The 21,488-nt window shown below is 47.9% G+C and overlaps 1 protein-coding gene across 4 annotated transcripts in view; it reads right to left on the minus strand.

Annotated features, from left to right (window-relative positions):
- The window catches only part of LOC143356928 (homeobox protein caupolican), a 125,601-nt gene that overhangs the window by 73,252 nt on the left and 30,861 nt on the right, over positions 1–21,488 (minus strand). The window contains exon 1 of one of the 4 annotated variants that reach the window (XM_076792994.1): positions 11,741–12,570. The exons of the other annotated variants lie outside the window; for them this stretch is intronic. Within the exon in view, the coding sequence (XP_076649109.1) occupies positions 11,741–11,788 (48 nt within the window). The 5' untranslated portion in view covers positions 11,789–12,570. Of the gene's footprint in view, positions 1–11,740; positions 12,571–21,488 lie in introns of those variants that run through there. 4 annotated transcript variants of the gene reach the window in all.

Consider the following 21,488-nt stretch of genomic DNA (forward strand, 5'->3'; position numbering starts at 1 on the left):
ATTTCCCGACAGGAGTAAATAAATTTTTTAATGTTAGCACTGCCAGTATTTCCCGTAGAGCATCTACGTCATTGGAGTTACCAATGGTACCATCTTGAACGAAAGCAAGATTGCACTGAAATTCTATAGAAGAATACGACTAGAAAATTCCACGAGCTAGGAAAACAAATTTTCCAAGCTTAACACTTTAGCATTCCCTACGCGGAGCATTCATTATTTATTATGTTGCGCCGAGGCGCAGTAGAATGGCGCGGACCGTGACGGGCCGGGGGCCCCGAATGAAATTCAATCTACGTCGATATACATATCGATCGTTTTTCTGCGAGACGGCATTCCTGGCGGATCACACGGCTGCTGCGCCTCAGGTCGCCGAGAAATTGGGAAAAAGAGAGGAGAGCCAGCTCCGAATCCGGCGGCCGCGCGCAACGAGGCCGTTCCTATGCGGGCAGACGAGACACGTGCACCTTTAAAGACCGCCAACGGGCCAACCGGTTTACCGCGAGAGCTGCGTGTAGAACCCCGGTAGGTAAGTACGTGCGAGAATCCGTGCCGTAATTGCCGATTCCGTCAATCATCGGGGTCCGAACGTTGCGCCGCGCCGCGCCGCGCCGCGCCGCGCCGCGTCGGGCCGGGCCGGGCCGGGCCCCCGTCGAAACCGCCGCGGTTACCGGAATAAACACACCGCTCCTAATAACAAAGTATAAACCGGATAACGACGGCATAATAACGCGAGTTAACGAACCGAACGCGAAATCCCCGACCAACACCCCCCTCCCCCTCCCACGGTGTTCACTGTTGCCAGCTCCACCCAAAGATCATGCGATGCGCCGGAGGAACGCGACTCCAATGTACTTCGCATTACACTATCATCGATAAAGATTATCGTGAAAAGCGATAATCGATGGTGCGAGTTAAGTAAAAAATGGTACACATTGCTGACAAATGTGCACGATCGACGTGAAGACTATAGTCAAAAAGACTCGTTCTTCATCTCCTGAAAAAATCAGGAAAGCTCATACTTGTCGAAACACGTTTGCTAACGAAACAATTATTACCAGCAATTAAAATTGCGTGGGACCGCAACTGTACCAGAAATGCTCTTCAGACTTCAGTTTACGTCCTATTCGAGTACTGATTTTAATTTTCAAGAAGTATATAAATTGCAAGAAATAGTACGTGTACAAATGCGAGTATGATTACCGTGATTAAAAACATAGCGCTGTCCTGACGAAGTCTCAAATGCAGATCGGAAAACCCTTCTGTGCGCCGGGAACGTAGCCGACGACGGTGTTCGAGCACGGTAAACAAAAAGATATAGCTGCGGGTGGGGGAGAAAGGTCGAGGGAGAGGGGCCGAGCAAAGAGGCACACGGCGAGAGAGAAAGGAAGCCAGAGAGAGAGAGAGAGAGAGAGAGAGAGAGAGAGAGAGAGAGAGAGAGAGAGAGAGAGAGAGAGAGAGAGAGATAAACAGAGAAAGAGAGCGAGAGAAAAAGAGAGAGAGAGAGAGAGAGAGAGAGAGAGAGAGAGAGAGAGAGAGAGACAAACAGAAGGGAAAGGGAGACACGAAGAGAGCGTAGGCCACGATCCTGAAAACCGATATTACGGAGATATCGAGGCGCTTCCGTGTCCAGGGCCGTAATTACACGACGGGCCGATGCGCCCGTTGCGCGATTCGCGCGTTATTGGCATTACTGCTCGCGTATGCGAGTCCACTGTCGAACAGATGCTCGGCCGGCGATACCGAAATCGAGGGACCGGTGCTTCTCTCTCCGCTCCGGAATCGGCACGACGACGAAACGCGACACGCTCGTAAATTTAGCGATCCTCGCGGGCCAATCGACGTCGCTCATGGCCGCGAGAGCATGCTCGCTCGCGATCATGGCATCCGCTCCGCGTTGCACGAGCGTGATTTCTCGGATCGAATTCGAGCCGGACCGGACGGTTCTCTCGTTACGGTTCTGTGGCACTATTCGACGCTGCTGTCTCAACTCGATAGGTAAACAGATAGATAACGAGAATTCGAGCAGACCCGCGGATCCAGTTCGCTTCATTTGTAGCTGTAATGTGGCTGTGAGCGGCTAATTGCTCGCGATGCGTTCCGTAGAAATGGATACTTTTTATTCCGTACGTTGTTGGTGACTTGGAAGAAATTTTTATTTGTCTGGTAAAACGTGCACAGCATGAATTTCTCTTTTAATTTGTGGTGCATTTTTGGTGTGGATCTTGAACGTACTACACTTTTTGCTTGTTTATCTTGGGAAGAATATCTTTTTCTTTATCTTCTGTTGGTTTGATAAGGTCTACGACACCATATGAGACACCATGTGATTTCTAGTCGGCATTTATAATATTAACAATTTTCCTTGTCACGGCGTTTGATGCGAATCTACATGAGACACTGTTTTATTAATTTTTTTCTTAACCTTCTATTGATTTCAGTGTCTTCAGTACCGTACAAGTCTCTTTTATAATCTACACTTATAATGTTTCGATCAGTGTCCAATTCGTTGAGATGCGTCGCGTCGTCTTGGACGTGCTTCGCTTCTGCCTTGCATACTATTACTATCTTTGACGTTAAATGAATGTTTTTGAACGAACATATAACGTGGTTCTATTTATTACGAATCAATTATAGTTATGTATTTCTTGAAATATATTCGAGTAGCTTGAACATTTCGTATCGACGAAGATATGAAAATGTTTTTATCTGGAGGAAGAAATAAGGCTGCATTGTAAGGACACCTGATCAGTTAGGGGTTCAAGCGATGCACCAAAGGGTACACTACTGGCCGGAAGTATTGAGCCATATGTCTCTGGCAACGAAGAAAGGGAATATTGTGTGTAACACCGTAATGGAAATACAAAAATAATTCCTATAATTTATTCTATCGTTATGAAACGATGTTATTCCGCTTGTTAACCACCAATCTCAATCTCGTACCGTTGACTGGCGATGTACATCGTTAACCAAACCCAAACACAATAAAGAACGTTCCTATATCCAGTAAAATAAAAATTACAAAAATCTACACTGACCTAAGCAAGGCCAATTTCTATGGAGTGATCTTCGAGAACGTGATTTTGTCAGGCCTATAGAAAATATCTCGAAACTCCACTGTGTACAGTGTTCGGCAGTGATTATTGGTACAAGAGTGCCTTAAGCTTCTCCTAATCAGAATGCAAACACAATTGATAAAGTCAACTACCTCCGGACCGGTGGATTTAACGCTCTCTACCTGGAGGGACAGCGCCGGCAAACACGGTAGAAAAATTCTCAAACAGAATCTCCGTTCACAAAACCGAGGACTTAAGTACCGAATTAAATACTCACGACAGGTAGGTTTAAAAATTCTCAGGTGTAACGCGAAATTTTCCAGTCGACTGGAAAAAATATATTCCAACAGTACACCGTACTCTCTCTCTCTCTCTCTCTCTCTCTCTCTCTCTCCCTCTCCCTCTCACTTTCTCTGTCGTTCTCTGCCAGGTTCAAAGCTCAATTAATGCGGGAACATCGGTCACCCGCTAATAAGCGCCGCAAGAACAGTGGTAGTAATAACTTTGTACTAATTATTCGGCAAACGAAAAAGTAATCACCGTCGTTACGCGCGCGCGTATGTATAATCGGCGAACAGATGTTGCCACGTCGAAAGTCGACCCGTTCGACGTGTTTCGCCGCCGCTGACAAATAACGGAAGGATCGCGATCGATGCGTTCACGGCGGACTTAACGAGACACGGCCGATCGGTGATTCTCATTACGCGTAACGAACGAATTCGATGTTTCGAACGAGACGCGAACATCGTTCCTTATCGACGAATTTTTTCGGGGGGGCGTCACCCTCGATACGTGCCTCTGTTCCGGAGCAATTAACCCCAGATAACTAATTGTACGGCTTCGAAAAATGACGAATTTATTTTCGCTCCCATCACTTGTACACTCCATTTATTTCCAATGTTTCCATTTGACACTGAATGTAATTCTAGTATTGTAAAAAAAAAAAACTTCAATATGTGTTTCGTTCAATTGATGTAAACAATTTTTACTTCGCATAAAGATCTACAGAATAATTAGTTCTAGCAGTGCTATCGCAACTGCCTGGCAAAAAAACTCATTTTAATAGTAGAACAAGCAAAGGAATCAAAGTGGAACGTTTCTGATATCGCATTTCAAGTTTCAACCAGCAAGAAATTATTGAACTGATTTATTCGGGTGTACATTCTAATAGAAACTAGAAACTAATTATTTCGAGTGCTCGGTGCCGAAATGCTCGCGATCCGCGGCCGTAATCTCGGCCCAAGGACAGGAACAAATTGTTATAGCATTAACACCGAGTACCAATCACTCAGCAGGAAAACAATTTTTCACTTACATGACACGTACACCGTTCGCCGTTTAAGCTATCCGATTAATGAAGATAACTTTCGGGAATGCAGCGGCGGCTCGATCCGGAGTATTTCTCAGGAGAGTATCACACCGCACGGAAATAATGTCTACAACGAAGTCAGAATTAGAAGACTTCGGTCGAAGTATCCGCCGGTTTCCTTTTTGCCCTATAAGCGAGTCGAACTCGTTAGAAGTCTGCGAGGAATGCGCGTTTTGCTAGAAACTGAGGAACGTACGCGGTTAAACGCACCGTCCCGCATGTAGGCGATAATCTAAATGGCGTACAGAGCATGAGAAAAATCGGTAGAAAGTCACTGGAGCCGAAGTGGCAGTTAACAATCTCCCGGCTGCTTCTTTAATGAACCACGTGCGCCGAAGTGCACCGAAAGAGTATGCGAACTTCGTTTCCTCCGATGATCGTGAAAAGTTCCGATCGCTCGGCTGCGAGGGGAGCCGCGCCGCCGAGGCGTTGTTTAATTTTCCGGCTGGGAACTGTTCGTCTCCTCGATTTGTTAACGATTCTCGCAACCACACCCACCACATCCCGCCGTTTCAAAACGATTACCGCGGGCTCGTTGCGACTCGGCGAATTAATTAACATCATTAGGACTCGGTTCGACTGGTAGCCGGAGCCGGAGGAACGCATCAGCGACGACACACAGGCGTAAGCGCGCCGCTTTGCGACGCGTTTCACAGGTGCACACCGGCATATCATTAACATCATATTAACTGGATCTATGTTAACACCTTGCTCGCCCCTATACTACGCCCGATGGATACAAAAGGCGAGTCGTCGTCGTCGGCGTCGGCGTCGTCATTGGCGTCGTCTACGCCGTGGCTCTCTCGACACGTCGCGCCGGCTGCGCCTATCTAAGCTCCCTCCTCGCCACTTCTGCCCAACGCCCATTACTCATTTCGAATGCCATTTTATTGCCAACCCTGGCAACGTAAATCACCGGGTATATCTGCCGACGATTCTATTATTTTCCGAACTTTATTCCCCCTCCGCAAGCAAATAAAACACCTCGAAGTGCACTGCTCCCTCGAACAATGCGGTTTCACTACACTCCGATCTTTTTTTTTCTTAACGAATTTTTTTAATTTATACATTTAACACCACCACCATCCGTGAAATATGACCAGTTTCAAATCTCTTATTCCGTAATTGTTGAAATTTTTCAGATACTTCCGACAGATATTACAATAATCATAGCACGAACTATAAATAAATTGTCGAGTAACACGGACCAGGTACTTGTAGTTAATCAACCTACGATTTTTCTTAAATTTTATTTCGAAAGCACGCGATGCTTAAAGTTTTCCCATTTAAAATGATCTCCAGTCATATTTCAAAACAGAATACATTTTTCGTTGGACACCTGTATCGTAATGACACGAAAGTTTGTTATTCCAATTTTTCGTTCGCAGTTCTTAACGATCGGTAAATATGAATTGTAATGAAGATAATGACGAGTAGACTACGCATTTTAACACGTCAAGCAATTTATTTCCAGACTGACAAGAGCTATGAGAGGGCGAGCAAATTTCTGTCTACTTCCTATCTCGGCAAATCGGTTCATAAATGTTTATATTCCTATAAATAACCGTGGTCTGCCAATAAAACGTCTTTATTCCGTCCAAGGAATAAAACAAGCTGTAAATAAGTATACAAAAATAGTAGTTCCAGTATTTCTGTAGCTGTGACTAACTCGGATCCTAAGTCCACGACGGTAACTTACAATCTGAAGTCAGAGTGATACTGAATCCCATAAACTTTCAATTCCTCACATATTCTTATCAGCCTATCAAATTCTTTCCCGTGAAGACATATTCGATAATCTCCGAATTAATCTCACCATCAATTCAACTTTGATTGAAAGCAGCAGCATTCGCCCAAATCTCAGCTTTCTCAACACGCTCTCCCATAACTATCACTCTACAGATACAAATCACGATACCAAATATGTTATTAATTTCCTTTAAACAGAAATAAAATTCTACTCATGGGCTTCGGTATAAATGAATCGCGGAGGATTGGCGCGCCACTCGGGAAGACCTCCGCAGAAATCAGGTGTGCCCGGGAGGATATCGTACGCGACTTCATAAAACAGTTTATAACGTCGGTGGTCGTTCCTTAATTGGCGATGGTTTTACGCGGCGCGGTGTCCCTTTTTACATTCGCTCACCGAATCCGCGGGCGATAATCGCGATTCCGATTTTTCGCCGCGCCGGGGCGAAAAGAATTAAGCGCTACCGACGTTTAACGCGCGATAACGGGCGCGGTTGGCCGACGCGACGGTAAAAGGGAACGGAAGGGAGAACGAAGGGCGAGGGACGGGGTATAGGCATACAAGCGGAATTACAACTGGAATCCCCGGGGCGGTGGCAGTAAATATATTAACTACCTAATCTGTAATCGCGAATTTTACGAGTCGGTGCCGGTCCGCGTCGCCGCGACGGGACAGTATTATAAATTCACGTAAGTAGGCTATAAACTCCAATTATCGTTACCCGCGTTTCCGTGGAAATGATCCGCGTAAAATATTTATTATCCAGCGCGACGGGATTCGGCGACGCGATCGTAAAGCATTCGCGGGAGGAGAGAGAGAGAGAGAGAGAGAGGCTAGGTGCGTTATTTAGACGGACGGCCGTTTAGACGATCCCGCCGGCGCAATTAGAGGACGTCGCTTTTCTTCCTCTATTTCTCTGCAGTTCCCGGTATACTACTCGTCGAGACCGGGAGAAGCTGCGTTTCACCGTGGCAGCCCTGCGAGAGAACTGCGAGAGGACTCGCTGATCGGCCGTGCAACCAGATACCAGCCGCGATAACCGATGCTTTATTGTCGACACTCGTCCAAGGTGGTCCCCGGGGATGTCGCTTCCTTGTCGGAATCGAATACCAAGCGGTAACTGTCTTCCTTTTCATTACAACTTTGTCCCGAAAATCCCTGGCCTCCACCTTTCACCCTCTCGCCGCTAGTTTCCAATCACTCGTGCTCCTTACTCGCACTTTTTAACCCCTCTTTCGATTTTTGTCGCAATATTTTCTTTCACAATATCTTAACCCTCAAGTCACCGTCAAAATGTACTTTAAAAATGCAATGATTCAACTCCATTTTTCTACAGCGCAACGAGTGCAACATTATTTTTGGTGCAGACGTTAAAAAAAGCAGCTCCAATCAATTTCTATCTACAATCAAAGCGGATTGTCGTTGGTTTAAACAAAATTTTTTGTCGTCTCCGAAAAGGGTTAGTATAGGGCATATAATTTCGGAGCAGTATGTCTGCTCCGCGGTTTACTATCAACTACCACAACAGGAAAGGAATGTAATTTGATTAATCGTGGAAGAATACGCGGCAGGAATTTGCGCGGTGGTTTTCCGATTCGCAGAAAATACTGTTACATAAATTGACCGCTAATTGCAACAGCTAACTACAAATTAAAAGTATTCGCATTCCTTTATTCTTATGTATGCAATACTTTTTCTACGATTCTGCCGATATCTGTTCATCGGACTTCGCCATTGCGGAACGTATATTTTATTGTATTCGCAACAATACATAATAAGTGTAATACATAATGCTTCCATGTCTACAAGGGAAAAAGCAACATTGAGTAATGCAAGGTTCGGGTGCAGGGTTGTAATGCTAAACAATTACGCGGTGTGTTTAAACAGGTGGAAAGGCAATCTTAACTACTGCGGTAACTGTGTTATTTGCTCCAACAAGAAAAGTTAATCATTTGTGCGACAGGTGTATTGAAACTACTGCTGTGTTTTTGTTTAGCATCTCTAAAAATCATTCTGTCTATTAAAATTTGTATTTGTTCCCTCTAGAACACGAGAATCCATGTCTAGTTGCAGATACATATAATTACTGGAAACATTTATTGCACTACTCCAAAAATCTACCAGTGAATTGATACATCTTTTCGACAAATGATGTAAATAACCACAAAACATTAATTATACAAGAGGTTCAAATAGTACTGTCCTTAACTATCCATCATCCTGTGTAACTTCGAAGTCATTTGTTATTTACGACCTTTTTTCAAGTCTTGTTTCAGTTTATTGTAACAATTTTTCGTTACTAAAAAATTTCTTCAGTGCAATTTTACAGCACTTGTAACTCCAGCCGTATCATATACGTTATCAACCTTTTTCGCAGTACATACAGTTTGTTGAGATTTGAGGAAAATTAATTTACAGAGATTTAACGATACAGTAAACATTCTCAATACTCCATCACAAACCCTGCTTTAATAAATAAATATTTTGAATAAATTGCTTCCACAAGAACGTCTGTAGTAGAAATATACCACGTTTCATGAATTGGCCAGATTTTCCAGCGGAGCGCTATAAAGAGGCAGGAATAGAACACGAGGTCTAGCCAAGCAACTTCTTCGGCATCGAAATTCAATTTCCCGGTGGTTCGGCGGGACAGCTTCATCAGCCTCAAACTTCAACCCCATCGACGACAGAAAAAGAACGGAGCGGGTCTTTTATCGGCGAGTTAATCGAGACGAGGGAAAAGCCCGGAGCGGTTCGGTTCGGGTCGAACGTTAAAGCCCTTTCGACGCAGCCTCGCACCTTCCTCTCGGACCATGCGGGCAGACCTAACCCGTATTATTATCATCTAGCCCCGCGATCGCACCTGCGCGTACGTGTCCCGTTCCTGTTCGCAGTTATTTCGTGTTTGCGCTCTCTCCTTTTTTCGGCATCAGAAAGAGTGAGAGAGAGATAGAGGGAGGGAGGGAGAGAGAGAGAGAGAGATTACGCGCCTGCGCCCCAAACCCCTCCTCGCTCTGAACCGCTCGTAAATCAGAATTTCATTTTCCCTTTTGCGCCGATCCGTTTCGCCCTCGACGCCCGGATTTGCCGGTGACGAAATCGCGAAAACAAAGTGTCCGCCCCAGTCTGCGCTACTGTTTTGTTTCCGCGACTCGATGGGGGTTGTAATTGGAAAATAATACGCAGGTACGCTCCTCCAATCGCAATCGATGCTTCTTGCCTTCCACAAATGTCACATTCTGCTACGAGCATTGTTTAATGGAGATAATCAATTTGGACTGGATCTTTTTAACATCCTTTTGTAGCCGAAGGGGGTGTCCTCTTTAATAAATATTGCTGTTCCTTGGTTTTTTTTTTCAACTAATGTGCCCCAAAAATTGTTCAACACGAGTCGACAATTTGGAGGTCTTTTTCACATTTCTTTAGAGTTGAAAGGATTGTTTTCTTCAATAAATATTGTTAGGGTGGTAAATACAGATTTTAGTATCTCTTTCTCTTTTTGAGCCGACACCTTGCACCCCAAAATTTGTGTGCTGTAGATGATTGATTAAAACAAAAATTTTTTAAGATTCTTTTGAAATTGAAATGGTTCGCTCCTTTAATAAATATTCGTGGGATACGATACTTTAAATAGTCATTGATGTTTCTCATCTTTTTAGACCAACCCTTCACACTCCAAAATCTTTATAATTACGAATACCTAATCTTCACACAAGATTTTGGACATATTCTCGAAATCGAAAAGATTTCAATGAATTTATATTTCTCTGTTAGTCCAGTTCATCAACCCGCAAGTAAATCCAGCATTTTACGCGGCGAATTACGTCGATGTGGCAGCGCGATTGGAGCATAAACTAGTTAACAAACGGCGCAACTCTCGACAAATGTGCGCAAAGTGAGACACTTTATCAGCCGATCGTGGAAATATACGCAAATACCAATCTCGACCGTCTAATTTACTGAAAATGAAGTCTAGTAAAGATTAGTGCACTCCGTCGACCGATTTGTAGCCCGGTTATCGGTTGATGGTCAATAAACGGTCGTTACCGACGAAAATATCGCGTCTCGAATTTTTAATTAAGAGGACGCCGGTGTTTTCACGAACTTTCTAGATCTCGAGCTCATTCACGGACTTCCCGGGCTCTAAAGAACGACGCGCGGAGCTTGTAGCGGCCGCCGCCGGGGTCACAGGAATTTTAATCACCTCATAATTAATTTAACTCGGCACTGGGGCGCGCGATAAATCTTCCCGATACCTAGCCGCGGCATCGCTAGAGCTCGAATACACGTCTATATAAAAACTGCAGCGCGCGCGTAAATTAAAAGACTACGAAAAGCAACCCGAATTTCGGGTAAAAATAGAACCCGTCTATTCGGTCGACCCATTAACCAATTTTTGCGGACGTACCCCTACTGGGTCAGCCAATTAAAGAACGTCAATTGACACGATTGTACAACCTTGAGAAAAAACACACGTGGTATCGTTCCACCGAAAACGAGCCCGATGCACCCTTCAGCATTAATTTCCAAACAGCGAGACTTTCGGACACGCCATTTTATTTGCACATTAAAATTAGTATTAAGGTTTCGTTTGCGAATGGAGTATCGAGAAAATTGTAACTGCTCGAGGGTTTAGTTGGATCCTCTATTGAACGACCAATTTGAACAGTATTAAAGAACTAATAAAGTTTTCTCATTTTTGGAGTTCACTATGCGAGTCCTTGATTGGAAGAATTCCTGGAATCTTCGAGGCTTGCGGCTCGCAATTTTGTTGGTTAATCGAGCGTAACGAAGATATGCAAGAACCACAGTTCGGTTGCATAATTGGCGAGTATCGGCTAATTTTTTCCGGCACGTACGAGCGATCGAGGTTCAAGTAGGCGTAGACGCGGCGTGCGACGGCCGTCGGTAAACATTTACGCGATACAGGTGCGCGGATCGCCGAGCCAATCTACGGGTGCTCACCTGATCATCGCTCCGAGGGCCAGTGGACGTTGTCTCTCGAACACGCGACGTCCGAAACGATCAAATAATTTGACGATTAATTGTCACTGGGAATGGATCGCGAGCGACATCAACTGCTCGGAAAACGAACGGTTAGGTAAACTGCGTCGGGCGAGCAATTAACGGGACCATTTGGTCGTCGGGCTGGCGCGTCGACCCGAGGCCCGCTACGTGTAAAAAGCAGAAACGGAATTTGAACCGTGAACGAGGGAACCTCGGGTCTAACAAGGTAGCAGAGCCTAATTACCGGCGGCGTGCTCGCTTTCGCGAAAAGAAAGCCTCCGCGAACGCCAGTGGCTTGGGATTAACAATGATCCTGAAATTACTACCCGGTAAGCGACCATCGTTAGGCGAATAATTGAGCCGCGATTTTGCAGACAATGGATCGGTGCACCGTTATGCTCGCCTGTCTGTCGGTAATTGCCTTGCTTCGAGTTTTTATCGAAAACACGATCCGGAGCAGACGTTGATCATTGAACCGCGATAGATTTCGGAGCTGCGTCTCGATCGTCGGGCGACAGGGTAGAAGCTAGCGATCTAGAGATCTTGCGGTCTGAGACTCACCTGGGACGCCGACGGATACGAGTACCCGAACTGCGCGTACGCTGACATTTCGGCCGGCTCGACTCGGTCGTCGACGGTCAGCAGGAACAACAGCGGATCCTCTCTCTCGATTCGGAGTAGTCTCGCGCGGCAGAAACAACAAAGAATTAGGTCACCAACCGCACCTGCACGCACTTCACTCTCTCACTGAAAAGTCAGCCTATTACTACTCCCGGGATCGACGAAACGGCGCCGTGGATAGGACGAACGACGGGGTGTCTAGTGGCGGCGAGCGATCGCGGTCTGTCGCCGGAACGGTGACTGCCATCAGGGTGTCTTTGAGTTCTGGCCGGGGGATCCGAGCGGCGACCACATGACTTTTCCGTGGCACACGCTCGTCGAGACGCTGGTCAGCGGGTTTCGTGGACGTGCACTTGGCTCCAATAGTCCGGCGATAGCGTCGAAGCGGGTCCGGCGGAAGGCACGAGGCGTGGAACGATGATCATCCGAGCGGGCACTGTGCGGCACTGAGCGAAAACTATGTTACTCGACGGCGGATGGTTCTTTCTCTGAGCCGGGCACGGGAGAAGAAACGCGCGTTCACAGGAGGACAAGCCGGCCCGCGGAGAGGCTCACGTCACCACCACGAGGCGAAAAAGAGAACGGAAAACAGAAGTGCTGTGTGTGCGGCGCGTCGGCCGATTTGGGACGGACATTCGGACAGACGACGAAGCGTCACGAGCGATTAGTTATAGAGAGTGTTCGTTCGTTCGTTCGGTCCGTCCCCTGCTCTCACAGGGCACTCCAGTCTGCGACTGACTCGCCACCACTCACACCACTTCATCGGCCTTCCACTCCGCTCCGTCCCAGTTCCCCCTCTGGTGGACGAAAACCGAAAGCAGCCTGCTCCCCCACCGACGTCCTGTGGGAGGCGTCGGTCGACGTTCCGGCGAATCGCCGCGCTCCGAGCTGCCCCACGGGCGTGTCACGTGGGCCGGCGCGAGGCACCCGATTGGAGCGTCGTTTCGCGCGCGGGCGTCCCCTCGAATCGAACGTGCCCCCGCGTCGCGAGCCACGCCCGCACCGGCCCCCACCACCGGCAAACAACCGTGAAACGATACAATCCCCCTCCCCGTGCCCCCGCCTCGCTGGCCCCCGCCGCTCCGACAAACGGCCACGGCGGAACAAGGAGAAACGAGTATGTTTACGCGAGTCTACTCTTGTCAACCCGACGGCGAGGGACTTGAATAAATCTGCCGGCCTCTCTCGCGCGGTTCCCTCCCCACCACACCCCACCCTCCCTGCTCGCTACTCTGCTCTTACCCCTCCCCTCCTGCCACGCTCTCGCGCTCCGTCCAACCCCCTTCCACCCACTCGTACAACCCTCTCTGTCGTTCTTTATCCGGAGACGAGCCACCTTCTTCCGGCTTATATCGCGCCATTGTCCGGCCCGTGAAATCGCTGAGTGCCGACGACGCGACGCGACGCGAGGCGTCGTGCCGCCCGTTTCCACGCATCCCGGGCTCGGAACTTTGTTACGGCGACGTGACACGAACGCGAAAATGTCTGGGTTACAAGGACACCCTCCTTCGACGCCGCGAGCAGACGGGGGTTGCTCCTTACCGGCTAGAATGAAACGATCGCGACTTCACGGGCTTTGGAGTGTTGGAATAGGCTGGCCAACTTCATTTCATGAATTGGCAATGAGTTGATGATGTTTCGGACGAGCTTCTTTGAGCGGTAGTACGTTTTCAGAAATACTGCAGATACAAATGGTTTTTTGGGGGTGAGTGATCTTCGGAGACAGTTGAACTCGGGGGTGCAGAATTTTGGGTATGATGAGACTGTGTAACGATAGTGGATGATAAAGTACTTGATATTGATTGGTACTTTTTTCGGAGGGAATGCCGATTTTAGGGATGGAGCTGTAAAGACTGTGTCATTCTGGAAGAATTATATGTATGGTCTTGTTAAACTCCAGTAGGGTTTCAGTTTTTGTTATGCTAACTTGTACTGCAATATTTTTTAACAATCTGAGCTCCGCTTCGTGGCCATTATTGGTACACTCATCATTTTTGTTTCCAACTGATCGCGTTCGGAATTTATATTGGCTAATTGATTTTGATATGCAATTTCATGCACTCACGATTTAATGTAATCAGCAGAAATTGATATAATTAATGAATATGGTCTTAAATATTTTTTGGAGTAAGTATATCGCTATGCACAATATATCAGATTGAATCAATTCCACTGTGGAACAGTTACAACTAACGCAATCATTATGACATTGCATACTTTACTTCCTTTACCCTCCTCTCACCATCGTTCTAGGAGAAACATTTAATACGCCGCGTGGTGACAACGCTGCAGTAACACTGTTGTTGACACACGGTAAGTTGCATATCATTCGACTCAGTTATTCATACTTTACACTCTATCAATCATAAAACGTCGCGTATAAGATGTGTCCACCGATAGGCGCATTTATGTGACCAGGAATTTAAAACACCATGCGATTCGTACAAAATAGGCGCAGACAAAGTATCCCGAGTGACCGTCGTGCATTCATTAATGGTGCGCAGCATTCGAAAACGAGCGGAAGAAGGTTATTCACGAGCACCGCAGCGAAAGAAACCTTAGCACAGTGTTGCAAAATCGAACGAGGGAATTCTTTGAAACCGCAACTCGCAAATTGGTCTCCCGTTACAATAACAGTGAAAAATCAGTTTACGAATCCACACTTATACCACCGAGACGAAATGAAGACAAAACTGAACTCATCGGTTGGAGCAAAAATGGAGCGGAAGCACTAAAAGATGAAGATCGATACAAATTCAAATTCCCGTATAATTCAAGTACCGAAACGAGCAGAAAATTCAGCTTACCATGCAGAAATGCGTTTGCGATAAAGAGGTGCCAAAATCGCGAAAAAATGAAGTAAAATCCACAATTTGGTCGCGTTTTAAGAATTCGCGAGGGACCAGGCTGCAGGAGGATTCGCAGTCTCGGCTTTTGGATCGCGTCGGATCGAATCAGCGATGGTAGCAGCGTCGGGAGCGCATCGGTGCGTTCACGGTCGCCCGATGCGAGAACCTGAGGAACGACGGACGTCGGAAGGATTAGCCACGGGGCTCGCTCGGTTGCCGCGCCACTTAGAATAATTTCACGGGTTATTAGGCGGTGGCTGAGTCTGTTCCCGGTCAAGAAGTATTTATCCGGCAAATTAGAGTGTCGAGGGGGTCCGGAGGGGCTAGCGAGGGGGTCGGGCATCGGCGTGGCGCGGCGTGCGCGTCTCCGGCGTAAATACCGCAATAATAGCGCTCCGGGCCGGAATGGCGAGGCGGCTTCCTCTGGCCAGCCGGGGCCGGCGCGAATGGTTGCGTTTTCTTGGCATCATGCTTGGCCGGCCATGTGTCTTATTCGTGTCAATGCGGCCCCGCGTGGCGGACGATTTTCCGCGACGTTGCCCCGAGCAATTTGCAAACGTAATACGCGTGCACCGCGTCCTGCGCCAAGCACGGAGAGTGAGATTCTATGGAACGCGCGAAACGTTCTGACAGGGCTCTATCGCCCGTCAGAAAATTGAATCGGCCGTCCATCGCGAGCGGGAAACGCTTCGTCGACTAGAAAGATAGGGGATAGCGCGATTCCGGAAGCGGTCTCCGACGCCCCAGGTGGAATCGGGGCCCGAGATGGCGGGAAAGACGCGCGACAAGGAACAGGCCCGGCATAGACGCTGGGAAAATAGCGATCGCAACGCGAAAATTTACTGCCGCTAACAGGTTCAACGGAACTCTACGACAGAGCTATCTCACGCTTGTCAAAAATATTGAATCGGTCGTCCATCGTGGCCTAGAAAGATAGCACGATTCCGGAAGCGCTCTCCGACGCCCCAGGTAGAAACAGGGCCCAGGAGAAGGGCCCGATGGACTACGGAGAGACGCGCGACACGGCACAGGCCCCGAGGAAACACTGGAAAAATAGTGGTCGCGACGCAATGCGAAGATTCACTGCCGCTAATAGGATTAGCTGACAGGTCGACGAGGTCCTTGGGAGATAAAGATCCTTCCGAGGACTCGGTACCTGACCCACAGGGACCCTCGGCCGGCGGGGACCGAGGGGAGCACGGGTCCTTCGGATGATTTATTGGCCTGCGTAAACCTAGTGACCTGCCGATCACGCCCCCTCGACGAACAGTCGCCGACATAATGCGCACGTTTTCAGCAGGCCCCGGCATAGCCTCTTTCTAGAGACGTATCGTGTCACGACTCCCTTTCAAGGAGTCACTGCGACCCGTCAAAACCGCACAATAACCTGTTTAATCCCGTTCCTCCTACTCGTCGACGCTCGCGCGCTCACCTTTGTTTACCGTTCTACTGCAAAAAGGGAGGCTCGAGAACTCCGCTCGATGTCATGTTTGCGCGGGCAAATATTTTGCCGGCGGCGTCGAGACGCGAGGAGTTTTCGGACGGACCGGCTCCAGGCAGGAAACGCGGCGAAAGTCGACTCCGAAAACGTGCGAGCGGCCCGAGTGTCTCGAACGAGGTCGGCTCGACCCATCTTGGAAAACGCGTACATTTTTTTTTAAATGTTCTACTCCCTCATCTTCTCTAATTTCATCTATAATTGCATTCAATCTTGATCGCAGGCTGATATCCACTCAAAGCTTGAAGAAAGATCTAAAGATCTGAATTAAATCTAGAAACATGCCTCCTCTTTTTAAAATGACGATTCATATATTATTTTGTCTTATATTCTTTTCTGCACTCGCCAGAGAAGTAATATAGCGGTCTCTGGTTGCGGAGCGCACTGTAAAATTACTTAAAAGTATACTTTGCCTGCTAGAGAAAAACCAATTAGACGTAATCACAGTAATTTTTACTACGACGTATGAAGTTCCTGCTGCGATTAGTTTAGAAACCATAGCCGCTGACGCTTTTACCGGACAGGATGCGAGTAAACACATACAATCATTCAGTTAGGATAACGAGCGGCTCGAGCAGAAAGTATAGCTTTCCACCTTAGGAGATCTGTGAAGCACTCTTTCTAATCGTCGTGGAACCGATCCGAACGACTCGGTTGTTCGATCAGTATGAACGTCTGTTCTCTATGCTTTTTTACAAAATATTTTTCTCTTCTATTTGAACTACTTTTAGGCCCATCTGTCCCCATTTCTAACGTTCCATTCGTTATTTGTTTGAGGCAAATTGCTCGGAAGTCGTAAATGGAGGATCGCTTTGTGCGCTAGAAAATCTGGAAAGTATGCGAGGGGACGGACGCGGTCGTTGTTATTGTGTAAACTCACGGGCACGAGCTTTGGTGGTCGGGAAAGCGTAACAAAGCTGGTTCCTCTTGTTACGAGAGATTTTACTCGATCCATTAATCATAGTTTCGCTTATTATTCGATGCAAATCGAGTTTTCACCGGTTATCCACCTTCGAGCGGTCGAACCGTTGTCACAGGCAATTTAACATTTTCGGACCTACTCGAAACGAGCACGCTCTATTCTGTTAACTTACTTTTGCGGACATTTATCACTCTGCCCTCCCGTGCAATTATTTATCCAGTTTTATAATTCCGCGCTCGAACAGAGTAAATCCTATCTGATCCAACTTTATCATTAACCCGGTTCAGAAAATTGGCCCACGTCATCGTAAACAACATTCTACAGGAAATCTAGTTCGTAATTCGTACAAACTGTTGATATTCAGTTAATTCATATACTTCTGCAAGAAAAATGAAAGCTGAGGTCCGCTTAGGGAAGCAGATTTCCTACGCTAACGTGTTACACAATTTCTAGTATATTCGAGGACAAATGTCCCGAGACCGACGTCGAACAGAAGATTATTTTCTCGGCGAACAGTGTCAAGGTCTTTCCAGGAGTGAAATATGAACAGCCGCAGTCTGTTCGCGGGTTTCGGATAATTGTGCGTCGATGAAATCGCAAAGCTGGGAAAGCGTTTCTCCTTCGGAAGGGAGTGGCGAGATTCCGCTATTACGGGGAATTTCGATCGGCGTTGATCGACACCGTGGAATTTCATTCGAAAACGATCGAGCAGCGAAAGCAATCATCCAGAAATGGTGTAGGCCGGCTCGATCGGGCAAGTTCAAGTTCTGCGAAACGGTATGGTCAGCGAGACGGTTACAACGGCTGCTGTTACTAGCGACGCTTAAATATCCCGGTGCGTAGTTAACGCCGTTTAAAGACGCATTGTAAATCTCGCGGAGCGAGGGTACCTGGGGGCCAGTTGCAGCGTCGTCTCGTGTTTACAGCCGTCAAGTTTTTCAACTCTGATAAGGACGAAGGTCCGTGGCGCGTAGCACAGCCCTCTCACAGCCTGGCTTGCCAACTGTCCTATCTCCCTGGCCAGTGTGTCCACTACTTGTTTGCAGGTCGAGTAAAAGTTAAACGGCCGTGTCGGGCCGGGCTGTCTCTAGCGATAAGACTGCTTAATAAGGCAGCAAACCATCCGCCTACCTTACTACTCGTTCATCTCATCCGTCCCTCCTTGACCGTTCCCTCTTTGTTTCACCCTCGACCCAGTTAGGTAAGGTCTCCTACCACCTTTCTCTCTCTCTCTCACTCTCTCTTCTTCCTTTATCTCTCCTCCCGCTGCCAGGTTCTTGTAATTCGTTACTCTCCCGGTCTCTCTCTCTTTCTCCCTTTTTTCCCTGTCTCTCGGCTACGGGAACGCCTGGGCTCGGCCTAACGAGGGAAAGATTTCAACTACCTAATTCGAGGCGAAACAGGGAAATCGGGAGACACGGGGCCCGTGGGTCGTAAACTGTCCTGCCGACACGGAATTACGAGCTTATCGGGCTTATTCCCAGCCCGAAGGAACTCGCCTGAAAAACTGTTCCAAGGTTTCCTCGCTCGGGAACGAAAACGTCTACCGAAGTTTACAGATCGAAGGACGTGCACCCAGTTTGATCTAGCGGCGAGAGCTAGCTAGTGACTGCCACCTGGTTTGCACTTATGTCATTGTCGTTTCTCCTCGTAACTGTTTCTTCGATTTGCTTGCTCCCTGAAAGCGTTTTGAGAACGAGGCGTATTTAAGTGGGACTAGAGTGCAGCCGGAGATTTCGAGGATAAGTTTGCGAAAATTAGCCTTGGACCACCGCGCAAGTGGCAAGTTCAAGCTGGATGCTGGATCCGGGGAGCCCAAGGTTGCCAGGTTCTGCGAGCGTTCGTTCCGGCACGGTATCGGCGACTTCCTCTGTCGGGATCACAAAGGCAGGTCTAATCTGGACGCCGTAAAACGGTGCGATATTCACACCGTAGGATAAAACAAAAGGTTGTTGCGGGGACCCCGAGGTAGACGGTAAAAGTCGCTAGAGGGGAGCTAATAAGGGAGGTCCAGACTGCCGTGGCGCCTTCAGTGCACCTTCGAGGGGCACTGCAGTTTTATTGGCCGGGGCGTCCTTGTTCTTCGTCCGCTTCTTTCGTCCTCTTCTTCTTCTTCTTCTTCTTCTTCTGCTCTTTCTTCTTCTTCTTCTTCTCGGCCGCTCCTCTGCGGCAACTTCGTCTTCCTCCTCGGCGCTCTCGGTATGGCCGACCAGTATGTTGCCGTAAAAAAGCCGGTCTCCCCTTGTCTGTCCTCCTCCTCACCTTCCCCGTCCTCTCTCGTATACGGTGGAACGACGAACGAACGAACGACCAACGAAATGTCAACCGTAAACCTCGCGAGGCAACACTAATTAACCCGACCGAAATAAACTGCGCCGCTCAGCGCCGCTCTCATGCCTTCTTCATTCACCCCTCGCCTCGCCCTGCTTCTGCCCTACCCTCCCCCGATGTTACCTCGAAAACCAGGCTTCCTTCGCCGACTAGCGACCACCGGACGAAAGAATCCTCGAAACGGTTTCGAGCCGCTCGCCGTCGTTCGTTCCGTGCTTAGAATCCGAAACGAAGAATTTTAGGCGACCTGTTTTTTCGGTGGACCGTGCGCCGTGCGCAAGCTCCCGCCGGATGAAAACACGGGGAACGAAACCCCTCAACCTCCACCCCACCCCCCTGTACACGGTGCCCGAACTTTCATTAAGGACGTAACGATTGCCTTGTCGGAACCCGGCAACCATCGTACGAGTCGATCGCCTATCGTCTGCGGTCAGAATTCGAAAGCAAGGATCGACGACGCCTGCGCCCGCTGCCCGAAAACTGTCGGCCTCGACAAGGGATCCGGGGTTTTATTGTTCCAAATTAACAAGCCGGAGATCTCCGCGGCTCTCTAGGCTCGATCGCTTTTCTGGCATTCCGAGGAATTCTTTGATCAGTTTATTGCGGCCGATCGAGGACAACGGGGTTGGAGAGCGTGTACTGACTAAATTGGACAGGCGGTGATCGCATTAGAAAATATATCTTCCGGTTGATTTTTTTCTGTTCTCTTTAAATTTGATCGGTTGGGATTGTTTTAGATCGTATTTAGGTCGAGGTATGAAAAGAATCTAATTGTCACTGACTTTGAGAAACGTTTCGATTTTGTGGATTCAGGTTTGAAGAAATAGAATTCAATATGAAAAGAATGAGTTTTCTATTATCTGAAAATTCTCTTGTCCGACCCTGTATTAAGGTATTAACGCGTTACTTACTGGAAGCTAGTTAGGGAGAGCTTATTAGAACGTACAAGAAAGAGAGCCTGCGAGAAAGAAGTGAAAAATCTTCTTTCAAAAAATAATCCTGGAAGAAATGATTGGATTATGCTGTTGAGGGTGGCTTTTTGGATCACGATCGAAGTTGCAGTAGCTGTTGGAAAACTTTTCGAGAAATTCTCAGCAGTAAATCATATGGATGTCTGAAATTAATTAAATGGCCGCCGTTAAGTAATGCGTTGATACGAAAATGGGAGGGTTAACCGTGCACCAATGCGAATTAAATGATTATCGGCATAATTTTGGTGAAAGGGCAGGCCTAATGGACCGCAGAGGGGTTAAAAAGACGTAGAAACGAGCCCTTAAGCGCCAATAACGATACAACGATCCACTTTCCGAGTCTTTTAGCCAGCTCCGTCGAGGGCACGCATATTTCACGCACTTCGGATTCGGTTAAGAACTCGTTCCGCAACCGGAAGGGAGCGGACCCTTCGCGGGAAATAAATCGAGGGCTTTTTCCCGGTATAGGAGCGTCCTCGCCGAAAAGAGCCTGCTCTCCCTCTCTCTCCTTCTCTCTCTCTCTCTCTCTCTCTCTCTCTCTCTCTCTCTCTCTCTCTCTCTCTCTCTGCGAACAGTCTCGAAACCGCGGGGTTTCGCCTATACCGCCCGCTGCCACGCATTTCCATTTTACCCCGCAGACGAGGGGCGTCGCGGTGCCTCCCCATACTTTATGCGGGGACACCTACATCGTCGCCCACGGGTACTAGCCGAACTTTATTTATAAACAAAGAGGACAGTCGATAGCTACGGAGATTGCGGGGACATCTCCGTGTCCGCCCCGGCTGCGAGCGATTTCCTAGAAGCAGCCTCGGACAGCCCGGACCCGAAAAATGGCGACCAGTGGTCCCGACGACTGTTGTCGCTCGCGTCGATGAAGATTGATCGGCCATCGCACCTAACGACCCTTATTTTCGTTAATTAATGGGACGCGACCGCGTAGAAACACGACCATTAAATTCCTCTTGGCTTGCAGTTCGGGCTTTTCTTAATTTTGTCTGGTTCGAAATTAATTTTTTCTGTCGCGTTGAGTTTCTTCTTAAATAGCTTACCGCTCCTTAAACACCTTTTGCTGGACAATCAAAAACTTATAAAAGTCGCCAAACAGCATAACTGCCGA

Source organism: Halictus rubicundus, chromosome 9 (genome assembly GCF_050948215.1).
Source record: "Halictus rubicundus isolate RS-2024b chromosome 9, iyHalRubi1_principal, whole genome shotgun sequence".
In the NCBI taxonomy this organism is placed as follows: domain Eukaryota; kingdom Metazoa; phylum Arthropoda; class Insecta; order Hymenoptera; family Halictidae; genus Halictus; species Halictus rubicundus.